This window comes from Halyomorpha halys, unplaced genomic scaffold (assembly GCF_000696795.3).
Source record: "Halyomorpha halys isolate HHAL.00 unplaced genomic scaffold, Hhal_1.1 Scaffold24.1, whole genome shotgun sequence".
NCBI lineage: Eukaryota > Metazoa > Arthropoda > Insecta > Hemiptera > Pentatomidae > Halyomorpha > Halyomorpha halys.
In genome coordinates, this window is record NW_027107648.1 from 2,315,238 (window position 1) to 2,332,359 (window position 17,122).

At 35.0% G+C, this 17,122-nt stretch overlaps 1 protein-coding gene across 1 annotated transcript in view; it reads left to right on the forward strand.

Annotated features, from left to right (window-relative positions):
- The window catches only part of LOC106682459 (uncharacterized), a 9,957-nt gene extending 8,351 nt beyond the window's left edge, over positions 1 to 1,606 (forward strand). The window contains exons 3-4 of the mRNA XM_067046035.1: positions 489 to 644; positions 1,341 to 1,606. Coding sequence (XP_066902136.1) covers positions 489 to 644; positions 1,341 to 1,538 — 354 coding nt within the window. The 3' untranslated portion in view covers positions 1,539 to 1,606. The remainder of the gene's footprint in view (positions 1 to 488; positions 645 to 1,340) is intronic.
- Positions 1,607 to 17,122: the final 15,516 nt, after the last annotated feature.

The window sequence follows — 17,122 nt, forward strand, 5'->3', positions numbered from 1 at the left end:
CAATATATTATATATAAAAGTAATTTATAGAGACCTCTTGGACGAGCCCTATTAAATATACCATTATTGAGCTTCTTAGCGTTAGGGTTTACTGGGAGTATTATGATCCTCATACTGACAGGCTTAAGAGGATTTCTGCTAAGGCCCTTTGGGTCTACCAGGATACTTGGTTTGCAAGTAGTTTTGGAGTTATTATACCATGCGTACAGGAGACTGGTGTTCCCGCATGGTCTAGAGAAAGATTGCCACTCTTACGGCCAGCACTTATCTAACCTCGCCTTTATTATTCCTTAATGTCTTACCTACCTATCTCCTTACACTGGTAACTGGGGAAAATTATTGAGCACGCATTATTGAGGTCTTCTGTGAGATCTCAGCAACCAACTCCGATATACTTTATCTATATCTTAAGAATTCACTTAAAATGAAAGAAAAATATTTTTTCTCATTTTTGAGTAAAAATTACACTTTTTTTTTATTCGTTACAGGTCGAATTGGATCTTGCCAACTTTGGTAACGGGGGATGGAGACCTCACTACATTCAGATGGAGTTCCAGAAATTCTGTACTTCTATGAAGCAAATGATGCCGGTCTTATATGATGCTATAATGAAAGCTATACATAGTGAATGCCCCGTTCCACCGGTGAGTTCCAATTACCAATAGTATCTTACCCTTGAAAATAGGAATCTGAACTTTCACTAAAGGTCATAGGGTTAATGACAAATGTTTTATTAAAAATAGATGATTTACATAATGTAAATTTGAAAGAGATTGGCAGGGATGCAGTAAAAAAGAACAAAACTAGTTTTCAAAAATTTGTTAATGTTTAAATCACAATGTAGGTCTATATGAGGGCTGTTGTGTTGGATGTGAATGCACCAATAATATTATATGTAAATGATTGACCACATTTGAATTAAAAGAAGATAGAGCTGTGGCCGAGAAGAATAAGTGTAGTTTTAACTATTTATGGGTTGTTGACGTTTCGATCTACAAGCTTTGTGGCTTGTGACTATGCACTCATATATGAATGCATTCACTAATGCCAAAGTGGTGTAAGTTACATTTTCAACAATTTTCCTCAAGTCTGTCAAGAATCGAGAAGGGCCTACAACTTCAATATCTTATGGCAAACTCTTTTGATTTTAATGGTTAAGCCTTTCTAGATTTTCTTCAAATCAGAGTAGTTTAAAATGTGACTTACACCATTCTAGATGGAACATACATCTTTACAAAGCCTAATTAAGGTTTCGCTTTACGTTAATTGGATGATTTAGACTGTATCTCAGAATACTTCTTTCGTATATTGAAAAATATACATATGTTTTGTCGTTGCAGGGAACGTACGAAGCAAATGACATAGATATGGATAAGATCAAAGCATCTTCATCTATGCCGACCTTCCCATACGGCAAGTACAGGGCAGATATCTCCGGTAGGATCAACAATACTTTGGTTGGTTGTATTAGGGTATATATCGACATGGTACCTGCCAAAAGGTCACGACAGCAAAAGAAGCCAAAAAATACTTCTTAACCTCTTTATATACAATAAATATTTAATAAAATGTAAAATAATTTCGTTAATATAGCATTTAATTTTGACTATGTGTTTTCTAACTAAATAACTCAAAAATAATATTGAAAGATATACACCTACCTACTACTGTTTTAAAATTGAATAATTATTAAGTTTGGTTTAATAATAATTATAATAATAATGTGAATCCCTACCTCCGATGATAGTCATGGGTCCAGTGCTTGATATGGAAGCACTGTTTTCAGAACAACAGTGGTGATTTTTTAAAGCTCACGCACAACCGCTAGATTTTTCCCCAATCAAGGGTAACCACTTCATGAGGCTGGGTGGACATCAGGAGAGGACATCCTGGACATCCTCCATAATCCAGGGTTAACTCACAGCTACAGTGTAACAGAAAATAAGTATCTGTTCAGCCGGATTCAAACCCGGGTTCTTGGAGGTAGTAATATTTTTTATTATTTAAAAGAAAGAAAAAAAAATTCTCCCAAGAATTTGTACTTTACAATGAATGGAAAATTCCAATATTCATTTATGTTACAGAAACAATGTTACAATTATTTTTCAGATTCATGAATTGATCATTTCTATATTATTATTATCAATATTATATGGTAATATCTTCAACTTCAAAACAGAATAGGGATATGGAGTAATGATGTCAAAAATCTTTACGGATTACTTTCAATGCAATTTTAAACTGAAATTGTAAATTCTAGCTGTTCCATCAGGAGCTGAAGAATCCAGATTTCATAAAAGATCTAAGATCTTCTTACGAGGCAAGATCTTATAATAAGAAACGCAGTAGGTGTCCAGGTGAGCAAAATTTTCAAATGAGAAAAAAAAGATGTCACGTTAGGAGTGTACTAGTGAGAGAAATGATCCATCTTACCGTTGCGAGGAAGCTAAGGTAAAAGAGGGAGTAACATAAACAAGTTTAGAACACTAATGTTCGCAAGTAGTTTTCATGTTTGTCAAAATAAATTCAGGAAAGGTTGATTTCTTTGCATTTATGCTTTTATTTTGATAAATATCATGAAATGTACTCCTCCTGCGAACATAAATGATATAAACTACTTTATAGTACATTAGCTTTAATTTGAGTCCTGGCAGACATCTGAACGTCGTATGGCTTCTGAGATATAGATTCCCCAAAATTAATTTACTAGCAACTGATTTTTCAGTGAATTTTTAATGAAATGTTGCTTTTTAAGACGTATATTTCGGAAACTATAGAACGTAGCTCTGTTGGGGCTCATATTTGAGTAAATTTACTCTACTTTAAATGATAATCAATTATATTTTAAAGTTTTAAAGATATAGAGCTCAGAGTGAAAAATTAATTTTTATTAAAGTTTTGAAACAGCCACCATTTTTTATTCCCCCTACGTATACTTGCCATACTTCTCAAGTTTGACTAGTAATTATACACAGTTTTCATTAATTATCAAAAATTGGAATGAAATAACTGCATTTTTTCTGCAGCAGATTTGTTAAGCGCCTACGTCACACTAGCATAAATTAGAATAGGTCAAATAAGGGTTTAATACAGCGTTATCTTGTTGGTTCTACTCATCTTTGGATATACAACTTTGCTAAAATAAAATTATTCCTAATGATAATATCAATGGAGCCTAAAGCTATGGGTTGGAATGTTAAGTAAATATATTAAATTTTGTACTGTGTTGGGTAATGAATTTCGATTTTCCTGTCTGGATCTCGACTGGGTTGGTAATCTTTAGCATAACCACTCCATATGCCTGAAATAACCTGGAAGACAATTGCTACGTGTAAATAGTACCATAAGGAGCGCTAACAGAGAATTTGTTTTTTTAATGATCTACGTTTTGGTATTGGTATTTTTAGACTTTAGGTATTTCTTAAAAACTGGACAAAATACAAATCCAGACATCGAGTATAGATTAGTATAGATACAACGTTTGTCATTATGCACCTCATATAACAAAAACTTGTTTATTAATTAATCTAATTATAGTGCCATTTAAAAGAAGCCAAGGTGATCTAGAAAAAAGTGTGAAGGAGGTGAACCAGTTGGAACTGCAATACGTTTTTTTGGAAAGTGTCTTATATTGCTTATTAGATAATGATTATAACCATGGCTTTTTATGTATTTATTTTATAAAATCGTTATTTAGTCTCAAACTACCCATTAAAATTTAATTTGTAACCACCACCACCACAAAAAGGCCAGTCACCACTATTGTTTTGGCATGACTTCATTTCGACATTAACACCCGCTTGGCTTATCTTACTCACTGCGAGTGTTATTTTAATTTATTTAATTTTTTAAGTCATCTTTGTTATATATGAAATTATATATTATGAGTTATGAGTGTTTATCTATTAATTATTATGGAATTATGAGTACTTTTTCAGTACCTAATTACAAAAATAACACTACAAAGTCTTCACTAAAGTTGTATATCCAAGTGCCAAAAGATGTCGAAACTAGAAACATTTGGTTAAAAATAGCTAGAAGGGATTCAAAATTATTGAAGAATTTAAATAATAGATTACATTTTTGTGAAGATCACTTCCATGTAAGTATAATGCAAGAATCAAATTGTAAGTTCATTAGAGGTTATATGTATTCTAAAAGACTACTTAAAAAAACTAAAAACGTAATGTAAAGGAAGATGGTCAGGGTTGCGGTTAAAGGAGAAACAAAAATAGTTTACAACTATTTATTTTCCGACGTTTCGCCCCACTTTGTAGGGCTTCATCAGGGGTAAAAAGATACCGCAACCCTGACCATCTTCCTATACATTAATTTTTACGGTCAACTATATATATACATATATATAAAAACGTAATGATTTTGCCTTCAAGTCGAAAACGATGTTAAAGCCACCTCAAATCGACTACGTCTTTTTGTTGGAAGGCTTTAAAAATGAACAAAAACAAACTGGCTCAGATTAAACATTTATTTGGTTCAATTTAAACATGGTAAAAAAAACAAAACTAAAAACTAACATAAATAAAACATACAAGTAAAAATAAAAGGCCTTTCAGATAAAAACAAAATAGTCAGATAAATTATGAAATTATGAAAATTAAAATAAAATAAACTAATTTACAAATAAACAAATAATATGTAAAATAAATACTGGTCGACGGTTAATCCACTCCGATAGGTCAGAGGAAGATATTCTGCTTGTCGAGATGTGCAGGTAGAAGTTCCATTGCTAAATACTCCGCTGCAACTCTCAAACTGGTCCAAAGTTGGTGCAATGGCTTACAAACAGTCGATGTCCCAAAAGCTAAGATGGCTACACTGGCACTCATTGAGGGCAGACAGGGTCTAGTCGTTTTTATTAATTATACGAGCCGATTGATTAGCAACAACTCATATTGCACTCAAGGGCCAGAAACGCAGAAAAGGTCTGGTTCCGAACTGTAATGACTCACTAAAAATGTCCAAACTATTATCAAACAAACGCAGACAGGGCTGCTGAGGACGCTATCAGGGCCACTAATTAGTCGCAACTGCACTAAAAAGCTAAGATGGTCGGTCCGTAGCTAGGTGACGCAACAATAATCACCCCTAGCAACTGTCTCTATTACTCATTATTACAAACAAATATAATTTTACACATTTTTCTTTTCAAATAACTAAATCTAAATAAAACAATACAAATAAAAATAAATGTAACTAAATTAAATACTAATAAAACTATATAACTAAAACTATAAAACTAAATACTAAAAATACTATTTACAATTATTTATAAGGTAATTATATTATGGTGTTAACATACCGCCCACCAATTTTTGTCATTAAATCAATTTAAGGTTTAATTTACAGTTTTCTGCATTGACTACTCTGAGGAAAGCAATTTTGCGATAGGTCTAACAAAATCCCCCTTCGCTATTTTTAATTGCGACTTGACTACCTAGTAACGAAATATTTCTAAAATTCTCTCAGAATATCCATTACAATATAGAGACATTTGATTCATTCAATAAAATACTATTTAGATAAGTTATTAATGAATTAAAGGCCTGGAACCCTGGACCGCCCACCCTGAGAATCCCTCGCTGTCTGTGAACAGTGACGTTTTAAGTTTCCATTTCCATTAAAACAAATTACCTAGTTTGTGCTAGCAAGAGGGCAGCACACAACCCCACTTATTAGCATGGGTATTGTCTTTGATTATCCTAATTGAGTTTTTGTATAGCTAAATCTGTTTCTATAAGCTCTTTTCATACTGAAATATTTAATAGATTGTGGTTACATATCCGATTCCTGATCCATAAGTGAGTCCCATTATTGCAGCATGGATGTGTTTTCGAGGAGTAACAGAGAATTGAAGGATTCCCTATAACCTTATTATCAATGGAAAAGGACTATACTCACTTAACAAATCCTCTTCATAGCTGTTGCAACTAAGAGTTTGTTTAAAGGGACTGGTGTAAGATACCAAAGAAGATTACAACTTCGACAAACAGAAAATATGATCCACTTTAGGACAAAATTAATTTAAATTTCGGATATGATATGTTAGGCAGTCCCACTGTATCCCAGGATCCCACGGTATCCCCAATTCTTTGACCTATGGTTTATTTCGCTCCGAAAATTTATAATCTGCTTGTTGACCGTTACTGAATGAAATTAACAGGTTTGGAGTATTACTCGTCCATTTTTTCAAAGTGGACCCACCCCATCTGAGTTCGTGGGCTTCATTAAAAGTATTCGCTCCAGTTAGGGTATTATCCAGGTATATGCTATTTATCAGGACGACAGATGGTTTTGGATAGGAGGATCCTTTATCAAGTATCAACAGATGAATTTTCCTTATAGCTAAAAATGGAGAACAAGATAGCTCAAAAGTAGCACGGTTTAATTGATATTCCATGATAGGTTCAGATGCATCAAATCGGAATAAAAAATGTTGATAGGGTACATCGTCTGGGTTCATAAGTATTTGAAGGTACATTTGACATATATATGTCAATATACAATATACAGTATGACGCCATGACATATGGGTATCGACGAAAATTAAGGAGTACATGCCTTATATCTAATTGCAGCTTAGGACCAATCACGAGATGGTCATTCAAGGAACTAAGTTCAGCAGAGAATGGAGCATCAAAGACTATTCGGATTTTAGAATGTGAATTGTCTTTAATTACACAATGGTGTGGAAATAAATATCTAGATGGAGCAATGGCAGGTGATACATAATTGGCTTCCAAATAATCTCTAATTATATTGCAATAACTTTCTTTCAGTTCCGGCGATTTATTTAAACGATGTTCCAATTTTAGAAAACTATTCAAGGCGGGATTGTAATAATTGCCAAGATTCGGAGGAATTGAATCTTTAAAAGGTAACCGGACAATATATCGGCCATTTGTATCCCTTGAATGAGTGGTACGAAAATGTTCTTCTGCTAAGACATTTTGTGGATCAATTTTTACTACTTGGGGAACTGTTTAAATCTCCCAAAATTTCTCTATTGAGTCATTGAGCTCATTTGCAAGTGGCAATTGACAGGAGGTCATTAGTGAAACATTTTTCTCCTTTGAATCTATGCTTTGGGTTAATGTTCCTATGATTACCCAACCAAATATGGTTTTTAGAGCATCAGGGCAACCCTCCCGACTTATACACTCGCCCAATAGAATTTATCCGAATAAATCGGCACCCAATAGAAAATCAATGGGACCCGGTTTTCCAAATGTTTTATCAGCCAAGTCATACTGTACAAAATGTTTGTACACCGCATTAGGGATTGGACAAGATGGTATCTTATCAGTTATCTTTGAAATGATCACAGCATTTGTTTTAAGACGAGGATGAAATGAGTGCTGGGGCACTAAGGTGCAACGCGACTGAAAATTCCCACCTTTTATTGGGTTATCTCCGAAACCATGTTAACACTCTGCTCTAAATCTAAACTTTGACCGCAGGCTGAGGTTATAAACGATCGCTGTGATCCACAGTCAATCAAAATCCTTATAGGCAAGTATTGCCCATTACAGTCCTCAATTCTAGCTATTGCGGTACCTAACGGTCAGGACTGAGACACTGGACTCGGATAGGGATGACAAAACTGAACCCTTTGCGTCCCTAGTTATTTTGTCAGAACCTGGCATATTGTCTGAGGAAGGATCTGGTTCTAATACATTATTATTCCGGGAGGAAGAAGAAGTGTTAGGAACTTTCCTACCCCCGTCATTCGTCGTAGATGTTGAAAAATGCAACGAATGATGTCGCCTTTTACATTGATTGCAAGAGCTAGAGCTAGGGCATCTATTAGCATAATGACTGGGCATTAAACAGTTATAACATAAATTTAGCGGTCGAATTTTATCAAACCGTTGTTTAGGTTCCATTGAGCGAAAGCGTGGGCACCTATACAAGCGGTGTCTTTCTCGGCACAAAGGACAACTATTATATGTTATGGACATCAGTGGCCATTAAGACCCTTTTCGTAATATTTTGAAACCTGTGGGGCGGTGGATATTACACATTTAAACCGAAATTCGAAGTTAGGTTGTCGGTTTGCAATTGTATGCATTGACGTTGGATAAAATTGGAAAAATCTTCAAAGGTTAGTATGTCCGCTACAGAACCAAATTCAGTTTCAAAACGCTCACGTGATTTAACATCTAATAATCTCAGACAGAACGTCAATAATATGAATCTGGAAGGGTCCTTAAGATTCATATTTCTAAAAGCTGTCGCACTCTCTAACACGACCTCAGCAAAATGTTCTAATGATCGGGGTTCAAGTTTCGTTATAGGTTTGAACCCGAAGATATTAATTAAATAATTAGTGGCATGAATTCGTTTATTGTCATACTTCTGTACCAGAGCTGCCCAGGCTTCATAACCATCAGAAGTTGTCAGAATAGCCGCTATAGATTGTAGCGCTGTACCCTTTAAAGCGGACTTGAGGTAATGAAATTTTTGTATTTCACTCAAGTTTACATTACTATGAATTAATGAAATAAAAGTGTCTTTGAACGAAACCCAATCGGAAATTTGTCCGTTGAATGTGGGTAGATTTATGGTTGGTAATTTAATGCGCGGTTCAAATTCCAACTGATTACTATTTTTGATCACTGATCGACTGGCGGCGCTTGTTTCCCCAGCGATCCCAAAGGACAAAGCCTCGTAATACAGATTTCTAGTCTCGGATCGAAAAAGGACAAATCGCGAGATAGATTCATCTTCCAAAATTTTTGCTAAAGATTTTGCTTCTTTAAGACACCCCTGAAATTTGTCATAAGTGCTATCTAACCTAGATAATCGAGCTTTAAATAAATTTATTTTTTCAGGATTTGCTGAGCAGTAAAACCCAATATTCCTACATGATTTTTCTTTGGACAGTCTAAGTCCAACTTGTCGAACCCTTTCAAATAAAGTCTTCAAATGTGCCTCGTGTTCCTGTTCTGATTTACTGAAGACCAACAGGTCATCTATGTATACTTGGCACAAGTTTTCATTAAGCCCTCTGAGGAACTCGTCCATAAATCTTTGGAAGGTGATGGGAGCATTCTTCAACCCAAATGGCATCATCCCTCTTCTCCTTACTCCCTGTGCGTTCACTTCTATAGGCTCGCCTCTGTTCGTATCCCTTCGCCTATACTGATACGGGCACTGCCTCGCAATATGTCCCTTGTTCCCGCACTCGAAGCATTTTGTGCGCGGGCAGTGGGCCACTAAGTTTCCGGTTCTTCCGCACCCACGGCATCTTCGGTCTTCTTTCCTGCCCCCATTCCTTGGTCTACTAGCCTGGTTCGATCGTCTCTCTCCATTCCCATTCCTTTCTCGCCAACGATCCCTGAAATCCTTTTTTCTCCGGAAGGTTTGTCCACTCTTGGCAGACTGTATGAGACCCGTTTCCATCCGGTCTCTTCAACATCCATTCTCATCTCCTCCTCTCTCGCACTGGCGTCAATCATTTCCCACCCACAGTTCACGAAGGTTTGAACTCTTATCGTTTTTCGCTTTCTCTGGCTAATTGCACCTTTAATATTGTGGAGAGGAATGCCATGATCGAAGTTCAACAGTGGAAGCTTCTGTTGAACTCCGATCGAGAAAAACTCCCGCAAACTGTCCATTACTCTGCTTGGTCCTCTTCTCTTCTCGGAACATCTGAAAAATGTCTTCTTCGGGCGTTCATCGGCCACCACTGAACGCCTTTTTCAGTCCTTCACCAGGTCCCACGGCGTCTCTTCGTCGGTTTGGATTTGGTTCAGAATGCTTCTTTGAATCCTGCACATCACTGCGGATCTTAATAAGTTCGCATCTTCCCTGTCTAGCAAGTTCTCCCCCACTTTGGCCTCTATCCGTACCATCAGGTGATCTCCTTCTTTTATAAAATGATTTAGCTCACCCGTCTCCCCGGTGAACCCCGGTGTTTAAATCTGAGACAGCCTTCCTCAGATCCTGAGACGAAGCGGTGTGAATTTTAATCCATTCTAACGTGTTCGTATGTGCTGCCGTCAAGGTCGTACTCGGCAGTGGTGGAAGCCCCTGATTCTGTTGTGATTCTACCATTGTAGCTGCAGGAGGATTCTTTGGCACTGTCAGAACCGCTGCTCTCAAAATATTGTTATTTACTATCAACTATTGTCAGAAGTGAAAAAAGAAAATAAGAGTGAACGGAAAATGGAAATAGGAACGACTGAGAGAGATAGAGAAAAAAAAAACAAGTTTCCGTACCTACGTATTATAAACTGTCTAAAGATCCCGGTTTTTGGCACCAGATATGTTCAGCCGAAAGAAAAGACTTAAAAAAAAAGAGAGAGGAAAGGTACTAGTAAACACACGAGACAAACGAGATAACTTTATATACTGATTTATTTGACATAATCCTATATATATATAAATTCTGCCATTGTTGACAGGGGGTGTCATAGGATTACGATCAACAATACCTGTACTCTGAATATAACTGCCAGTTTACGAATAACTACTCGTAAACTCAAAATATATATAAATAAAAGTTAAATATCGGCGAAAGCAAATTGTCAAAAAAAAGAAGGGGTAATAGCTAACACGCTTGAACTTCTGTAACATACTGCCTTTATAGGGTTCAGCACATCTTTATATATACACTTGATCAGCTGACATCGAAGTACTCGCTGACTGTAACTTATATATACACATACATGTATATTCCAGAAGGGCTGCGCCAAAGAGGTAGGCCAAAACAAGAAGTTGTTTGAGCAATGAATGCTCCTGATGCTTCCGTAGATTCATCTGAAGATCTACTCAACCGGTAGTAGCTTCTTCGTATTTGTTGGGCGTTGATCTCCATTGGTTCGCCCCGGCCCACATCTCTTCCTCGGTACATATGGGCACTGTTTGGTTCTGTGTCCCTTATTCCCGCATTCAAAGCACCTCGTGCGCGGGCAATGCGCCACTAAATGCCCAAAATTTCCATAACCGTGACACTTGCGGTCTTCCCGCCGACTATTGTTTCAGGGTTCAGCTAGGCTTCTTCTATTTTCTTGATTGCTAGCTCTCACTGTTCTACCCTCTACGTGTTATCTCCTCCTCCAAGGGTTGGGTATGTTTCTGGGCCGTTGGTATTCTATCCGGGTCCACCCTGGCTCTTCTACTTCCATTCAGGCCTCCACCTCTATGAGATCTTGAGCACATCCCACAAACGAGCGGTCTCAAGGCATTCCCTCCTTCTTCCCCAGTTCTTTTGCGAACTGAATCTTCAGTACCATGGATAGGAATTGCATCCGACCCTGTACTTGGAATGTATCCATCATCTCGCTGACTTTATCTTAAATTCTGTCATAGCGTGCCAGGAGTTCTGCGGCATATTGCCCACTAGACTGTCTCGGTTTTTTCGTTTCTGTGATCATCATGAATATATCCACCTCAAGGGTCCACCGTCCTCCTCCAAATGCCTTCTTTAATCTTCAATTCAATCTTAATTCAAGCTTAGAAATAGTATTTCGATATTTAATGTTGATAATTTCATATTAATTTCGATATTTGACATTTTTAATATTATTGATTTCTAACATTAGCAGCAATATTCTGATATTATATTATAAAAGGATCGATATATTGTTTAAATAATTTAACATCAATTCGATCTTTTATTATTTATTATTTGATAGCGATATTCCGATATTTTATGAAAGGGAACTATAACATTTTATGAAAAGCTAAAAAAATGTTTTTTTCGATATTTTATTTTGATAATTTCTTATTTATTTCGATATTTAACATGTATGAGAATAGCGATGTCGATGATTAGAAAAAGTATAACGATATTTTTTCATCGAAATGTCGATATTTGGTTTAAAAAGATCAAGACAATTTTATACAAAGCATAAAAATAAAAGTTCGGACCTTAAAAGTAGATGTAAATAAAAGAAATATTGAATATATTCACTCCAATATAATATAACTATAACCGTAACGTGTAACGTGCAAATATTGTCAGTCCATTCTTACGATTAGACATATTTTTGAAGAATGTACTCACTATTTGCCAATAATATACAGGATAGGACTGACCTCAAGTATTTTTTTAACAGTTGATTATGGGGGAGTATACTCTCGTACAAAAGACACCTACATACAATGTTATTATTAAAAGAAGAAAAAAAATAATAATTTTTTTTTTTAAATAACTGTTAAAATTTACAACTGTATATTACATAATACATTTAGTAAATATGGCTTAGTTAAAATGGAGTGTTACAGGCGTGTGGAGCAACTACCCAATGGTAGCACTCTAATGACATTTTACATTAGCTGGTCTCGTGGCCATCTTCTTTTCAGGCGCCTCGGAGGTTTGTCAGGAATAGAAGAGGATGCAAGGTTAGACACTAGGGGGTTTGAGTGGTTAGGGAGTTTATAATGAAAGGAGTGATATCTGGTTCCTACTAGATCGGTTACATAGGGAACATTAAGGTCTTTATGTATGATTTTATTTGTAACAAAGTAAGGAGCAATGAGGCTTTTACGAAGGATTTTGGATTGTAAGGATTGAATACGAGAGGAATTTTGTGGAGCCCCAAAGCTCAACTCCATATGTCCAGATTGGCCTTATTACAGTCATGTAGTTCAGTCTTTTGTAATGTGTTGGAAGTTTAGAACGTTTTTCTAGTAAGTACTGTAATAGTCGAAATCGACGTCAGTTTCCTGTCTTTTCAGTATTGTGTGAAGATTCCAGGTTAATCGTTTGTCTAAATGTAGTCCAAGGTAGTGGATCTGTTCGACACGGGTAAGAGTAACATTATTAAACGAAACTGTAGGGCAGTTGGTAGGTTTACGACGAAGGGTAAAGGTTATTTGATAGGATTTGTTGGAATTTGTCTTAATCCTCTAATTACGACACCATTCTTCGAGGGCTGTGATAAAGGTTTGGAGAGTTTGGGATAAAATTAATGGGTTATTAATAACTGCGAGCAGACATGTTTCATCGGCATTCGTGGTGAGGATAGTGTTAGGATTAGTTGGAATGTCAGCTGTATAGACGGTGTAGAGGATGGGACCAAGGATACTACTTTGAGAAACATAATAAAATAAATATATAAGAGTAATGCTTCTTAGTAAAAGAGGAAAGTAAAATTAATAATAAAAAATAATGATATTGGAACACTTAAATAAAACAAACAATTGCCCTCTAATAATAAAAAGAAACAAGTTAATTTGAAAATGGGCCGAAAGAGGAAAATAGAAAAAAAAAATGAGTAATAATAAAAAGTAAAAATAGAGTTAGTGTGACTATATGATTTTATATTTTCTAAAATTTATAACAGAATGTCCTGCAGCAGTCTGGGCTTCAGTCTTCGGGTTGAGGTTGGGTTTCCCAGGTTGTAGGTCACTGCTTCTTTAACTGTCGCAATCGGCTATTTCTCATGAACCAAGGAGCATTAACTGCGATTCTTAGGACTTTATTTTGAAAAGACTGTATTTTTTTTTATTTTCGTGAAGAGTTGGGTTAATGCCCCTGAGCAATATGCTCACAGAAACATGCTTCAAGCAATTGCCTGTGTATAAATTCAATAAACCGCACTTTCATTGGGTTACTGTGGGAGTGACAAAAAATTAATTAAAATAGGATAGAAAATTAATAAATCGTAAGTAAGCAATGTAATGTATTTCGTAATTAATACATAAAATTGAATACTTTGGTCTTGCTACAATCGCGGACAAGGTCCCCCCTTCTAAACCGGTAAGCAGTTCCCTACTGAGTGCCGGAGGGACATCAACATCAACCAGACTTCAACTCTTTTCGTATGTATTTTCAAATTCATCCTCTAAAATAGATTTTCCTTAATAAACATTCATTAAAAAGGTTAAATAATTTAAATATTAATTAATTTATAGTAATTAATCTTTGGCTTAAAGGATACATTTCTTTTATTTATTTATTTTCAATGAAAAAAAAACTCATATTTCTTCCTTTCTTTAGATTAATATTTAGGACGACGTTTCGTACGAATTATCCAATTATTATTCAGTCCAATATTAAATATTTGAATTCTTATATCTTGCTTTTACGTGAGTTATCCCAGTAAGAAGAATTACGGGTTTCTTTCATTGAAAATAAATAAATACATTAAGTAATTTCACACTACTAATCAATTTTTTGAGAGGTTTGTTTTTCATTTAAAAAATTACATCCTATATTGTCCGACCAGATGACGACATCTATTGGTCGGTGCCAAAATAACACATAAAAATGATAGACATAAGTGAAGTGTAATTATTACAGTTTAGACTATTAGGGCGTTATGGAGGCTATACAATCATATCTAGGAAGTGCAATGTGAATTGATCTCAAGTATATTAATGGATATACAATTAATAATTTAATTAACAACTACTATAATGAAAATAAAGTAATCTTATTACTGGTGCACTGCTCTCCCAGAATTAAAAAAAAAATTATTTCTGAATAAACTGTTTTTACTAAGGGTTAAATCTATAAATTTAACAATTTCAAGGAATTAAAACTTCTGTCATTGTTAAGTTATCAATTACATGACGTTTCGGACTCACCGTCCATATTTAAATCAATATAAAATTATTAAAAATTTCAACAATATTCAATATACACTATTATTATAAATATAAGATTTTTTTTTAAATTAAAAGCACATTACTATAATTGAAATCATCATATAAATTATATAGTATACTGTCTCATTAATCAGAATATTATTATATATTAATTTTTATATCTAACAGTTTGCTTTTAGTTCTTGTTAATAATTAAGAGATAGCAAAAAAACACGCAAAATACTTATCAATTAACTGTTGTGTTAGTAAATCCGATATTTTCTTTTTTAATCTTAATTATATTTTCATGTAACCATCATTTGTATAAAATTAATTAATTTAAAAACTTGGCTATTCGATTGAATCCACTCAATGATGATTACTTTTTTAAAAATGAAGGACATATCCTGGCTGGTCAATGTTTCCCCCTCCAGAGTGAATCATGCTCTCCTTTGTCCCGGAGGCTTCACTTTGGTAACCCTCTTATAAGTACTGTCAATACAACACGAGCTTTAATCGATATCATTCAAGGAGATTCAAAAATTATAAAATTAATTTACTAATTAATTAGTTACGAATTAATATTATTAATAAATTAACCTTGCACACACACCAGAATACTAGAGTAGTCAAAGATGTTTCTGAAAGGCTTTCGCAGGAAAATAAGTAACACACTTCTTAATATGGACAGGAGCACTTTAAGATGGATGACTTGACTATATAAAGGACACTGTCAACTGAAGCATTTCTCAAAAATGAGTCTGACAGAGTCACCAATCTGCAGGTTATACAGAAAGGATGATGAGAACGCGTACCTCATACATGTGATGCACTAGCCAGGATACGATTCCTTACCTTTGAGAAAGATCGCATCTCAGATGCTAAACTTTGCGAGATGGTTGATCCGTTTACGATATCCAGATTTCCAGAGGCATCTAGTATGTTTTAAACAGAGGAAAGGACTGCATACAACAGTCCCTCAGTGGCTGCGGTTCACTTTTGCCGGGTTGAAAAAAAAACAATAAAAAGTAGTTTAATGATAAGTATTTTGCGTGATTATTTTTTTTGCTGTCTCTTAATTATTAACAAGAATTAAAAAGCAAACTGTTAGATGGAAAAATTGATATATAATAATATTCTGATTAATGCGATAGTATAGTATATAATCTATATGGTGATTTCAATTATAGTTTTTAATTACAAACAATGTTTTTTATATAAATACAAAATGTTCACGGTGTTATTTTTAGATATTGATTTGAAAAAGAATGGTGAGTCCGAAACGTCATGGAATTGATAACAAATGAATGAAAGATATATAACCCAAAGAAAAAAACTCATTATTATGAAATAAAATTTTGAAATAGTAAAAGATTTCCTGCAAATCTTTCATTGTGTGAGGGCAGTGGGACACTATATAATAAATATGGATGAAAGCTGGAGTTGGAGCTGAACTGGAGGCTGTAAGCAATTGATTTAGTCCATTTCTTTAATTCTAGTCTTTTAGTATCCCACATTTCATTTTCTTATTGTTGAGCTCCAAAAATTTCAAATGCCTATCAAACTTTACATCCAGGTAAGTTACATTGTTGGACGTTTTGTTTTCAGTGTGATTATTTTTTAAGCGCTATGTATTGAAAATATCAGCAGGAGAAGTGAAGTTAAGTTGAATTTTAAATAGTTATGAATTCTATTGTCCGCGTTCGCCTTCTCATTGACAGGCAGGTAGCATAACGGCAATGGAAGTAGACACCTGGTGACTGGGCCACCTGGGAGATCCAACCCTAGGGATCAGATAGGTAATCCCAACCAAACAATTGATCGCGATGAGTACCTACTTTAAAACGGGCTATAAAATATCTTGGACATCAAAGCGCGGAGCCGCCTGTTAAGTAGGGTGGGTCCCAGACAACGCGCCAAACTAGATCAGCCAAAGGGAAAGGAAAAAAAAGGAGAGGAGGAAAAAGGACACCCGAAGGGAGACACACAGGGAGGTCCAGGAGCAGAACAGACAGAGACTCAGGAGTACAAGGCAGTAAGAAGAAGGACTCTGAAGATGGACAGTACAGAACGACAAGGAAAGAACACCCAAGGCATCGGAGGACGATCCAAAGACATGGACCATAGACCCCAACGAAGCGAAGAACTGCTAAGTAAAATGATAAGGTTGTATTTCGCATTGCAAAATTGATAAAATTTGGAATATTGATGACTATAAGATATCTCAGCTGGTATCCTCAATTCATAGAATATTAAATAATAACAATACTTATATTGTAAATATAGCATAATGCAAAACAGGTTCACTTCATAATTTAGAATCCCTGCATACTAACTCTTTACCGTAGCTTAATAAATTGTTAAACATAATAACGTTGGAAAAGATACCCAATAATTAATTTCGTACAATTACATCTAGCATGGTACCTAGTTCTTGGATAAAATACAAAGTAATAAACTTCTAATAAATTAAAGTCATAATAAAAAGACACATAATTTAAATATATAGATAAATAAATAAAATGTAGTCCTGGAACCCCTATCAGCCGCGATATAGCACAGT